Here is a 13873-nt window from a genome sequence, read left to right on the forward strand (position 1 = left end):
TTGGTCTCAGAGGAACGTTGTTTCATTTGGCTGTATTCATGTATGGTTGAATGATAATTAAACTTGAATTTGATTTGATAGCTGAAGTCATCCTATTAAGCAGAGGATTCCAAATACCTTTATGGCTTAATTTTAAAATTCTCATACAGATTTCTAAATTTCTCTCATAGCCTCGCGACTTTCTGTGTTGTATTCTCCTCTAGCCAGTATGAAAAATTTTCAATCTTCCAATTCTGGAAATGTCTCCCTAAAAAAGTTCTCCTCTCTCTCTGTTCTTCCTTAAGACACTCGCTAAAGCCTCTCCTCTTGACCTAGGTTATTTATTTGTGGTGCAGTGTGAAATGTTACTTAATTATGTTCTTTACAGAGTACTCTGAGGCATTTTACTAAAAGCACTGCATGAATTAAAAAATGTTTTATCAGTCACCTATTGAGTGATTTAACTGCTATCATTGTGGCTCTGGCCTGAAGTATATTCTAACGTTTTATCAATTTTATTTTTACTTCATCATAGTAGTGAGGCTGTCAGGAAGGACAGGTAGATGATAAAGCAAAATTGCACACGGTGGGATGAATTGCAGTATAGAAGGGGGACAAAATCAAAAAGTGTTTTGGAAACAGGATTGCAAATTTTATTTTTGAATGCATAATGCATTTGGAATAAAGTAGATGATCTTGTAGTGCAGTTAGAGATTGACAGGTATGACATTCTGGGCAACACTGAGTTGTGGCTGAAAGATGATGATATTTGGGAGATAACATCCAAGGATACACATCATATCGAAACGACAGGCAGGGAGACAGTGGAGGTGGTGTGGCTCTGTTGGTAAAAAATAAAATCAAATCCTTAGAAAAAGGTAATATAGGATCAATGTTGAATCCTTGTGGGTAGAATTAAGAAACTGCAGGGGTAGAAATATCCTGATGGAAGTTATATTCAAGCCTCCGAACAGTAGTCAGGATATGGGGTACAAATTACAATGGGAGATAGAAAAGGATTGTCAAAAGGGCAATGTTACAATAGTCATGAGAGATTTCAAAATGTTGGTAGATTGGTTTGTGCTGGATCCCAAGAGAAAGAATTTGTAGAATGCCTACTAGATAGCTTTCTGGAGCAGCTTGTAGTTGAGTTCACGAGAGGATCAGCTATTCTGGATTGGGTGCTGTGTAACAAACCGGATTTGGTTAGGGAACTTAAGATAGAGGAACCCTTGGGAGACAGTGACCACAATTTGATAGAATTCACCCTGCAATTTGAGAGGGAGACACAAAAGATGTATGAGTATTACAGTGGAATAAAGGGGCGAGAGAGAGGGGAGCTGGTGGAAGTTGACTGGAAGGGTACACTAGCAGGGATGACAGCAGAGAAGCAATAGTTGGAGTCTCTGGGAGCAATTTGGGAGGCGCAGGATATTTATATTCCAAAGAAGTGATAGTTTTCTAAAGGCAGGATGATGCAACTATGGCTGACAAGGGAAGTCAAAAGCCAACGTAAAAGCAAAAGTGAGGACATATAATACTGCAAAAATTAGTGGGAAGTTAAGTGGATTGAGAAACTTTTAATAACCAACAGAAGGCAACTAAGAGAACCATTAGGGGAAAAGGTGAAATATGAAGCAAACCAACAATATCAAAGAGAATACCAAACATATTTTCAGATGTATAAAGTGTAAAAGAGAGGCAAGAGTAGATATTGGATAACTGGAAAATGAGGTAGTAATGGGGGACAAGGAAATTGCAGACAAACAATATGGATTTTGTATCAGTCTTCACTGTGGAAGACACTAGTAGTATGTTGGAATTTCAAGAGTGTCAGGGGTTAGAAGTGAGTGCAGTTGCTATTACTAGGGAGAAGGTGCTTGGAAAGCTGAAAGGTCTAAAGGTAGATAAGTCACCTGAACCAGATGCACTACATCCCAGGGTTAGCTCCTATGTGTTGTAAAGCAATTCTTCAGCTATTAGAGCAAAGTCTGGTACATACTGAAGAACATTTTTAAATGACTTATGCTTAGTTTATTTTTGTTTTCATGTATTTGATCACAGAAGACAGATGCACATTGGACGTTTTTCTTTATCTCAATCTCTACAAGAAATTGCAGAAATACCCATTCGCATTTTATTCTCATAATCTCATCAGCTCCTAAGATTCTATCATTCACCTGCACACCTGAAGTAATTTACAGTGACCTGCTAACTTACAAATATCCCACAACAAAATAAAGAAATCTAATTAAACACAAAGAAATTGTCATCTGTTAATTTAAACCAAACTGAAATTTAAAATTCCAAATTGTAAAATTGTCTCTTTACTGAAGCTACAACGTTGCGGTAAGATTACCAGACAATTTCTTCAAACTTAACAAATATCTACTAGAATATGACTGCTATCTGGATAAATCTTAACAAATGAGGTGTTACCCACCAGTAGAACGGACTGGCAAATTTTGGACCTTGATTCCATAACTCTTGCGTGGTTCATCCTTTTCCACAGGTGTTGGGAGTTGAACTGGTGGTGCAGGGACTGCAGCAGACTGAACAGATCTTGCTGGAGACTCGTCACTGGAACTGCTGCTTGAATCACTACTGTGAAAAGAAAAAAGCTGCTGATCAGATTTAACCATTTCAGCTGCAGAATAAACAGCATCCAACTTATTTATATCTATCCTACAATCTCAAAACTGTTACTTTGGAAGATAATTTATTATTTCCCCCAAAATACAAAGCTGTAAATAAGCATTAATTGAGACACTAGACTAGAGGCTCTTATAATCAAAGCTAGCATAGCAGCAACAATGAGCTTTTAGAAAGTTTTGCTCAGGTTAGCATGAATGCACATCAATTTACTATGTAACAATTTTATAAAAATGCAATATTAGGATAAAAACCATTCTTTTATAGTAAGGCTTGCTGCCTTTCATGGCAATTTTATTCAATCAGTACTTAATGTATAAAATGTCTTTATACATTAAGTACTCAGCATGGCATTATCATGTCTCTTTACAAACACTAAATTGTATTCAAGGTATACAAAATAACAGAGCAGCACAATATATGAATTCTCATCAGTTTAACCATATGTGTTAATAATGTGATGTCTCCAGCTTCAGCACTTTATAAGCAATCAGATTTACATTTCAGTGACCAAATACTAACTTTTTAAAAGATTGATATATTAAAGAAAGCCTTATAATCTATAACTCAACTTAGCATTAGTCATGTGGAAAAATCTTCAAAAAGCTGATAACAACAAGCATTAAATAAAAACTTACAGACTCAATGTACACAGGGTAAGCACAATTAAATGCAAAACAAACCTAAAAAGACCAACAACTGTTCAATCAAGCTATCTACTCTCAATGATCAGGAACTGATGGAAACCATCACCAACAGTGCTATCAAGTGGCAGGTAGCCACCAAAGGATCATGAACACAAGAGACACTGCAGAAAAATTCAGTTATACACACAAAATGCTGGAGAAACTCAGGCAACACTCATGGAGGGGAACAAATATTGGCTATTTATTCCCCTCCATATATGCTGCTGGGCTTGCTGAGTTCCTTCAGCATTTTGTATGAATAACCAGTGGAATCATCTAGCTCTACATAACAATTAGGTTTTAAACATGGACTAAAGATCTGAATGCCATGATGAAGTAGATTCTGAGGTCAACAGAGTTCATCTTATTGTACGAGATCATTCAATAGTCATGAAACAGCAGGACAAAAGCTTTCCTACAGCCTGGTGGTGCATACTTTCAGACTTTTGTATTTTTGCCTAGTGGGCAGAGTGAAAACAGAGATGGGTAGTGCCTATGATTGTGCTGGCTACTTTATTGAGGCAATAAAGAGTGTAGACAGATGCTATGAAGGGTAAGCTGTTTTCCATAATGTGTTGAGCTGCATCCATAACTCCCTGCAGTTAGGTTATTGTAGTCTCGGCCAGTCCAATTGCCATACCAAACCCTGATGCATCTGAGTTCGATGCTTTCTATGGTGTATCTATAACAATGTTGAGAGTTAACAGGGATATGCCAAATTTCTTTAGCTTGCTAAGGACTTATAGGCGTGGCTATACTTCCTTGGCTATAGGTCTATATGGTTGGAATAGATAAGGCTATTGGTGATGTTCACTCCTAGAACTTAAAACTCTCAACATAGTTGATGTAAACAGGAGCATGTGCACCCCTTTTGCCTTGAAGTCAATGACCAGCTCTTTTGATGATAATGAGGGGAAAATCATGGTCATGACACAATGCCACTAGGCTTTCTCCTTCTAGTACTCTGACTCATCATTATTTAAGATTTGGTCCATTACATTGGTGTCATATGCAAACCTGTAGATGTTGTAGAGCTGATTCTGCCACTACAGCTATGAGTGTATGGGGAGTACAGTAGGGGACTGAGGACACAATCTGGTTGAGCATCAGAGTTGAGGATAATTGTGCCGGATGTGTTGCTGCATGTCTTTATTGATTATAGTCCATTCACCAACAAGTTAAAGATCCAGTTGCAAAGGGAGGTGTTAAATCTGAGATCTAGGAGTTTGGCGATGAGTTTCCTTGGAATTATGGCAGAGCTGATGTCTTTACTATCCCAATATTCCAAGGGCCAAGGAGATGGTACGTCCTGTGGACTTTTTTTTTTGTGGTAGGCATACTGCAGACTCTGGCTGGAAACTGGAGTTACGCCATGTCTAGCTTCTTGAAGCATTTCATGATTGTGGACATCAGAGCCACTGGGCAGTAGCATCAAAGCACATTACCTAACTTTAGGTACCAGTGTAATAGTGATCTTCTCAAAGCAGATGAGAATCTCAGACTTAAATAGGGAGACATTAAAAATGTCTGCAAACAACCCCAATGTCTGATCAGAGCAGAATCCAAGTATGTGGCAGGACTCCATTGGGTCAGATGCTTTTTGAGGGCTCACTCTCCAAAAGATTTATCTTACGTATTCCGTGGTGACTCTGTGTACAGGTGAATTGGAGGTTATTGGGTGGGTAGTGTCATTCCATTTCTTTTCTGTTCAAAATGTGCATAGATTGATGCATGGGAGCACCACACCTGCAGGTTCCCTTCAAAGTCATACAACATCCTGACTTGGAAATGTATCTCTATTTCTACACTGCTGCCAGTTCTAAATCCTGGAATTCCTTGCCCAACTACACTATTTGAGTATCTGTATCAAAAAGACTGCAGTGGTACAAATGGCCAGTTTACCTCAATAATTTCAATCACAATTAGGATGGGCAAAACCCAAGTCCTCAGAAAAGTATACATGGGATAAACTTGCACACTTGAGGATGGATGGATAGATGATGTATTAATGATATGGTGTGAATTTAGGACAAATGACCTAGTTCAGGAGTTTCCAACCTTTTTTAAGCCACGGACCAATACCATTAAAGCAAGGGCCCATAGGTCCCAGGTTGAGAACTCCTGATTTAATATATTTACTTAAACTTTCAAATTCAAGGATTACACAGCATCCCCTTGGGTGAATCCTGAGGTTTGGAAACCATCAGAAAATGTATATAGCTTATGGAAGCAGCAAATTTCATGGGGACAGGAGAATATTTCTTCTTTGATAACCAAAAATATTGCTGATGCTAAAAATTTGAAATGGATCAGAAAACCTTGCATCTGTGGAGACTGAAACAGATCAATTACTTCTCATCAGAATTCCTGCCTGATCCTCTGATTATTTCTGAAACATTCCTTTTTAAAATTTCTATACTTTTGTATTAAATTTTTAGCCACGTTGTATCTCATCTGTTTGTTTTAAAACCATAGATATGAATCAGTCATGCAGATAAGGCAATCAGCCTAGCAAAATTATGAGGTCCCATAGTGTTTGATGCTAAGTATGAAGACTAATTTGTGTACTGCTATTAACAAGTCTAATTAATTACTAACACCAAATAAATAACACATTATCTAATATCATTCTGAAAACATAAGTACTGAATGTTTCAAAAATTGTTGACTTGAATGTTCACACATGAGAATCTACCGAAATTTGCTACCTCTTTTTGTTACAGAAGAGGACATGCCACTTCCAAAATAAATTTTCAAATGAATTAAAAATGCAACAGAGGCAAGAAATTGGAATTAGAAGCCAACTGCACTTTTCTCTGTGGAAGACATGGAAGAAAAATCAGGAGGTATGTTCTTATAAATATATGCCTGCCTACACTTACTCCCGGATGATGCAATATTTTAGTATCTGGACATCTAAATAATTTCAGAATTTTGTGGACTGGATGCTCTTCAACTATCTGTTTGACTAATGTTGAGTGGATTTAATGCATTTCAAATGACCAGTGTTCTCATAGATTAAAATAATGTGCAAAATTATCTGCTATGAATTTATATTGTCTTACATGCATACATATAAGTTTTTAAAAAAAAACATGAAATTGCATGATTACACATATAATTTAACTCTGTACCTCACTGAATGGTAGTCATCAATTTCCAGCAGCGCTGTCATATTATACTCAAAGCAGCTGCAAGGTCACATCACGTCAGGCTGCTAACACCTAACCCAGCTGAAAGATTATTTCTTAGCAGAGCTATAAAAGTCACCAGCAACTGACATTTTGGGTTAAGTACAGTGGCACAAAGCCAGAAATTACTCAAATTTTGTACACTGCATCATACAATAGGCTCTATTAGATAGCAATTGTTCTACACTTTTCTGGTTTTATGAATGCTTATTTCAATACTTATTTCATTTAGAAACACTCAATTCATAGTTACTCATTACTTTTACTGTGATGCCCTAACCCAAGTCCACCAGTTAACTTCTTAAATATCTACATAACAGCTGATCAACATTTCAGATATCCAATAGCCACCATACATAAAAACTGGGGAAAAAATTACAACCAATTTATCTAGCTGAAACACTTTTTTATCCACATCTGTTGCTGCTATAAATCTAAATTTTTGAAACTTACTCTCTTTAAGCGGTAACCCTCAAATTAATTTTATTAAATATATAGTACAACGCACTTAACAATAATGATACAATATTACAGACTGCCTCATAAGCAAAAACACAACTAAAATATCCATAGGGATATTCTGTGCTCCATAAGCTTCTAAGTTGAAAGAAGTTATTACATTTGTGTTTATTTATTAGTATTATATCAAAACCAGTTTGGTTTCATTAAGAAGTCACTGAAACGGGACTTTGAAATCCACTAGGAGGTGGTTCTGTGGTCCCATGAAACCAAAATTGAGCTTTTTGGGTATCACATCAAAAACACACCATCCCTACTATGAAGCATGGTGGTGGCTGCATCGTGCTAAGGGGATGCTTCACTGCAGCAGGCCTTGGAAGGCTTGTGAAGATAGAGGGTAAAATGAATGCAGCAAAATACAGGGAAATCTTGGAGGAAAACATGATGCAGTTGCAAGAGGACTGTTTTGTTTTTCAATAAGACGATGACCCCAATCATGAAGCCAAAAGTACAGAGGAATGGCTTTAGAACAACAAAGTTAATGTCCTGGAGTGGCCAAATCAGAGTTCAGACCACAATACAATTCAGAATTTGTGGCTAGACTTGAAAGGGGCTGTTCACTCACAATGCCCATACTATCTGATAGAGCTTGAGCAGTTTTATTTTTTTTAAATCACTAATTTTTTATTGCAACACCAACAAATTACATTCAATACAACCAGTTGCCGATTACATTTTGACTGTTTAACCCAGCCATCCCCCAACCCTCATCCCCACCCCACTTCCCCTTCACCAACCAACTGAATAGTAGTGCATACACAGACAGAGCTTTCCTATTTTAACAGAGGATCTTTTAAGTTAAATATCAAATTTGTCCACATTAAGAATATGTTTGGTCTTGCATAATTTACTCTTGCTGATGATAATTCCAGGTAAGAAATGTCCAAAAAGCTCCGAAGCCAGCAAGTACGTGAAATATCAAGAGGAGGTTTCCAACGTTGGACTACAATCTTCTTAGCTGCAGTCAGGCCTGCCAGCCAGATTTTGCGTGTTTTTTCCATAAGGGAAAAGTGGGAGTCATTACTTAGAAGATGTACAGCGGGGTCCATTGCTAACTGCACCCCCACTAGTTCTCTGAGAGTACTGGTAACCTTCCCCTACAAACCAAAAACCCCTGGACATTCCCATACAACATGTATAAAAGAGCCAATGGTTCCGTGGGGGCAAAATGAGCAATATGAGTCAGGAACCAGTCCCATTTGATGTTTAATTCTCAGTGTCAGATATGCTCTATGACAAAATTTCAAGTGTATACACTGATGATTTAGGTTTTTCGAAGCACCGGCAGCATTATCCCAAATCACATTCCAGTCTCAGTCTTGTCTCAATTCAGATATGTCCCTATCCCAGGCTTTCATTCCTGATGTAAGCATATATTTCTGGGAGTTTAATTTATCATAGATATATGACACTATCTGTCTTGGAGCACTCTGAATCCAACTTAAAATGGGATGGTCCTTTAAATCTGACCTCCAGCTGATCTTACTCTAAAGTAGTAGAAAAGAGAGTGCCTATCAATGCTATATCGAAATACCAGTTCTTGAAAGCTAAGGATAGTACTACTTGCTCCATTAACATCTTGAAGAGTAGTAATACCTTTATCCTCCCAAGTTCTGTTAGTGAATGGTTCACCCCCAGATAGAAATGATTATTGTTCCATAATGGAGATGATTTGCACCATTAAATTTTAGGAATTTTTCTGCTGCTCTAAACACGTGTGGCATATGGGTTAAAATTGGACCGTAATACAAATCACATTTTTTGGTAGACATACCTTCTACATTATTTGTGCTATTAGCTCTTGTTCTATATTTTTCCATGACAAAACTTTATCCTTCTCCATCCAATAGCTAAGACTTTTTAATACAAATGCACAGTAATACAGTTTAAAATTTGGACATACCAATCCCCCATCTGACTTTTTGAATTGTACAGGGGACCACTTTATTTTGGGTCATTTACCGTTCCAAACATAGCATCGCAGTAAGGAGTCCAGTTTTTGCCAATATCTTGCTGGAGGCGCAAGTTGGATCATTGAGTTGATAAAATTAATGCGGGGTAAGATGTTCATTTTAATGACCAATATATGAACTGGGACTGATGCTGGCAGGTGTCTCCATCTATTACTATCTTCTTCTAGTTTTTTCAAATTAAAGAGTAATTTGTTTTAGCCACAGATGATAGGGAAGTATTAACTTTAATACCCAAGTAGAGGACCTCATTTGTAACATTAATCTGGGGAGGGAGAGACACCTCACTTTTATCTATATTAATCAGCATCAGTGCTGATTTTGACAGGTTAACTTTGTATCCTGAAAGAAATCCAAATTGCTTCTGTGTTTTTAAAACATAGGGGAGTTTGTTGAACATAAGTCGTACAAACATTTGCGTGAAGTGATACCGAATGTGATATTGTACCTATTGTAATAAGGGAAATCTAAGGAGAGTTTCTAATTAAATGCGCAAGTGATTCAATAGATATAGCAAAAATTAAAGGACACAAAGGGACCCCTTGTTGTATGCCTTGTCCTATGTCAAATAACTCTGTGAAACCTCCTCCCACATATACCCAGGCTGAAGGATTAGCATACAGTGTTTGAAAAATATTGATAAATTTATCGCTGAACTTACATTCTTTTAGAACTCTCCAAAGATATGTCCATTCAAGGCGTTCGAACACTTTTTCAGCGTTTAGAAATAGCAGGCCACAGGCAGATGGGATTTTATGTATTGCACTCAGTATACATAAGAGTGGGCGATTATTATCAGATGCTAGACATCCCCTGATAAAGCCTGTTTGATCTGGGCTAATTATCTTCCCAACTACTGTCTCGAGTCTACTGGCTAAACCTTTGGAAAATATCGTGAGGTCGGCATTTATCAAGGAGATTGAACAGTAATTGGCACACTCCAAGGGGTCCTTACTGAACTTAGGTATAACTGTGATCAGGGTTGTGTTTAGATCTCTATGGAAAGAGCAAGTTCCAATAGCATAATTTAATGTTTCTAATCATACTGGTCCAAGAATATCCCAAAGTGCTAGGTAAAGTTCCACAGGTATGCCATCTATACCTGGCGTACGGCCCTTACTTGTAGCTTTGAGTAGCTCATCCAGTGTAATAGGAGAGTCTAGAGTTTTGGTGTCCTCTAATGACAACATATTGAGGTCTAATTCTTTAAAAAAAAATGTGAAGTCATTCTCAGAAGGAACTGAGCCACTTGTATACAGTTCTTTAAAGTAATTCTTGAATGTCTCATTTATTTCCTCTGTTGAAGATACTACTCCACGTTTAGCACACCTAATCGCTGGTTTAGACCTTTTAGCTTCCTGTTGCTTGAGCATTAGTGCCAGAAGATGGCTCGGTCTGCTGCCTTCTGCTTAATACTTATATTTGGTTATGTGGATCAACTATCCTACCCTGCTTCTTAATAAGTCACTTAATTCTGCTTGTTTTGTTTTGAGTTCATTTTCTTTTATTGTGGTGTATCTCCTTTTGAGATCATTCTCCAACACCTTACATTGTTCTTCTAGGATGGAAATCTTTTGAAGCCGGCTTTTATGCAGATAGGAGCTGAACCATATGGCGTTATTTCTTAAAAACCCTTGATGGAGGCCAAAACCACTGTCACATCTGAGACTCTATTTTTATTTAAATTTATAAATTCCGTCAGTTTTGTTAGAAATTTAGAAGGGTGGAGTTAAAGCTCCACCTAGTAACCTTATTTTTGATTTTGCCTAATTAAAAGTAGATCACAATCTATCTGATTGTGGGGGGATACTTTTTGGGGGTACTTTTTGATTGTGGGGGGGGGGGGATACTTTTTATAGGCACTGCATGTGCCTAAGACTTTTGCACTTTACCAATAACCATTATTACATAAACACCATCGGCTATGCAATCCAAAAAGCTTAGTAAATAGGTACGACAGCAACATTTCAGAAGCACAGAGGAGGCAGGCATGTGAACAGGCAGGGAATGAAGGCATATTTGTAGGCAGATGGGATTAGATAATGATAAATTGGTATCATGGTCAGCAGACTTTGTGGACCAAAGGGCCTGTTTCTGTTCTGTGTTCTGTGATCAATGTGGTACAAAACTTTCACTGTCTTACCACTTCTGTCTGAACTCTTGAACAATCAGTGATCCAGCCCAGTGAGGTAAATAATTTCCACTACATGACTTCTTATATTAAAAAGAGTATCCATACTTCACATATGCATAATAAAAAAACTGAAAGATTAAATAGAACAATAAAAATATTGATTGGTCTTCAAGCAAAAATTTCTTTGATCTATACTTTTTAAATAAAGTTTTTAGTTGCTTTATGCATAGCTCTGCAACACAAGTTTTATTTCTAAAAAGATGCTATGATTAATTTCCAAGCGGTCACCAAGTTAATAGACTCAAAATTTCACAATTCTAGAAAGAGAATGCTGACCAAGTTGATCCTGCAAACATCAACCAATGATCAAACAGACCAAAGAACAACTAGTTCTTGCATTTTTACAGAAGGGGGGTAGCATAGAGAACATGTCAACAGGGTGGAAACCAAATAAGACGAAATATGCAAGTGGTCAATCAGCTGAGAGGGCAACAAGTGTTCGTTAAAGTTGAGTTCAGAAGAATAATAAATTAAGGGAGCTGAATTGAGATCTGAGGAAAGGGGGAAATAAAAACCCATTGGAACTGTCAGTCACAGAACAATGCGGGTATTAGAAACTGGAAATACCAAATAGGTCTGGCAGAGTCAGCAGAAGGAAAACTGAGTTAATGTCAAGAGTTTTCAGCTTTTCAGCAGAATGGGCCGGTTCTGACACAAATTATGCCAAAAGCTCCATTACCCACCATGCCAATGTTTCTTTACATCATGCAAGTTACTACCCAAATTATATTTGAAGGATGTTCAATAAACTTAATAACCATCCATATCCAACATGATCTACAACAATGTTCAATCCACAATTCCCTGCAGGAAGCTTTCCACCTGAATAACACCGTGGGAGAACATGGTTGGTCTGTCAGAGGTATCTTTAAAACAAACATAAATAAAGTCCTCAAAATAAACCAGAATTATGCCATGCATCACTTCATACTCTAGGAATTTTTCAAATACACACACATCAAATATTAGCATGTACCTAACAATGTGATACTAGGAACACTGGAAATGCAAGGTCTTGAAAAGATACATTAAAGGAAAAGTTAGATGAATACACAAGCAAAGATGGGAAAAATATAAAGCAACTAGGCAAAATGCCTTGGAATGCCATGCATCTGATATCCTCTACAGTACACTACTTATTTCTGGCACTGTTTATTTGAGAAAATTCACAGCAATTATAATTTCTACTTTCGAGGAAAAAACTGTTAGACATGTAAGGTAAATAAACCTCCTCTATGTCAAGAACAGCTTTAGACATCTAAATATAGATGTAAATATACAATATAAAATGTAAATGTAGATGTAGATTAAATATAGCATTGCTCAACTAGCACTAAATTTTGGCACTGGAGCTAGATGGTGCACAAAGGTAAGAGAGCAGTGCAAATTATATTTACGCCTGAGATACTGCATTCAACTACTAAAATAAAAACACTTTACAATTACAACAAAATACAGGAGTAATTTACAGAAGCATTGTCAATTACCAACTGGGTCTTAACCACAGAAGATATAACAACAGAGGATCAACGGCTTAGTCAAAGAGATTTCAACAAAGTATAAAGGGTGAAAAGAGATGTTTAGGAAGGGGAAACCCCAATATTTGGCTAACAGAGCAGTAATGTGGATTATCAGTAACAGAATGACTAGTATCAATAATACTATCTTTTTGATAGCATCAAAAGATATCAATAATAGGAAGACTGGAAGGAGTGAGGATATGGAGAACCCTAAAACAAAGACATGAACAATAAAACTGAGGCACTGTTGAACTTGGAGCAAGAGTTATTCAGTCAATAGAAATATGATAGGTGAATGATGCAAGTTAAAGCAGGCACTGCTAAGAAAATTTGTGAGCCTGTTTATTTAGTGAAATGGAATACAGTAAACTCTTGTTTATACTTTCACAGTCTTCAAGAACCTGGCAAAAATTTCTAAGAACATTAATAAGGGAATTTTGTTTCAAGTGATAAACAAAAGAGTGAAAAAAATTACATATTTATAAGAAAGGACAGTACATTTGTGTTTTGATTAGTAGCAACATCATCTGTGATGATACGGCACTTTATTGGGTAGCAAGTAGTCATTCATTAGATTCATTTTTGCCATATTTTACATTAGTTCTGCTTAGCCTTAAATATAGAGTTGCAGTGTAAAACATGGTAATTTAAAAGGGTAAAGGGATGAAATATAGTTAAAATTTATTTAAAGGTTTATGGATAGGACACTAGTTGTGTGATACATCATAATTTTTTGATTAATTCTGAACTGTTGCCACCTGCCCCCTCCTCATTCACATACCCCACAAAGTATACTGTAATCAGGCAACAGTGACAACAATAAGGATGTCAACATAGTTGATATTAGCTTGGTGGAAGTAAGCAGTCTTGTTGAGTTACAGATACACAGCCAAATGTTCATCTTGAGAAAAATACCATACCAATGTTATTCTGTATAAACACTGATTCATCTTCAGAGAGATGCTATGGGGGGCAGCAAAATCAGTGAATGGGAGCTTTTCAAGATACTAACAACTAAAACACTATCTATATTTTTTCCTTAAAATAGTCTAACTAATCAAACATCAATAGTTCTCAAATTTGTTTCAAAAATATTTATCTCCTGTTTTTGCCCTAATCCAAAAGCTGAGTCTTGTTCAGGCACAATTACAAGGCTAGGAAA

The 13873-nt window shown here is 36.9% G+C and overlaps 1 protein-coding gene across 3 annotated transcripts in view; it reads right to left on the reverse strand.

The window, feature by feature from the left end:
• Positions 1 to 13873, reverse strand: part of spen (spen family transcriptional repressor) — a 91744-nt gene that overhangs the window by 32230 nt on the left and 45641 nt on the right. For 2 of the 3 annotated variants that reach the window (XM_059951919.1, XM_059951918.1), the window contains exon 4: positions 2423 to 2583. In XM_059951919.1, coding sequence (XP_059807902.1) covers positions 2423 to 2583 — 161 coding nt within the window. The remainder of the gene's footprint in view (positions 1 to 2422; positions 2584 to 13873) is intronic. The other variant, XM_059951920.1, reaches the window with a different exon arrangement.

The sequence above is a fragment of the Hypanus sabinus genome, chromosome 27, assembly GCF_030144855.1.
Source record: "Hypanus sabinus isolate sHypSab1 chromosome 27, sHypSab1.hap1, whole genome shotgun sequence".
Lineage (NCBI taxonomy): Eukaryota > Metazoa > Chordata > Chondrichthyes > Myliobatiformes > Dasyatidae > Hypanus > Hypanus sabinus.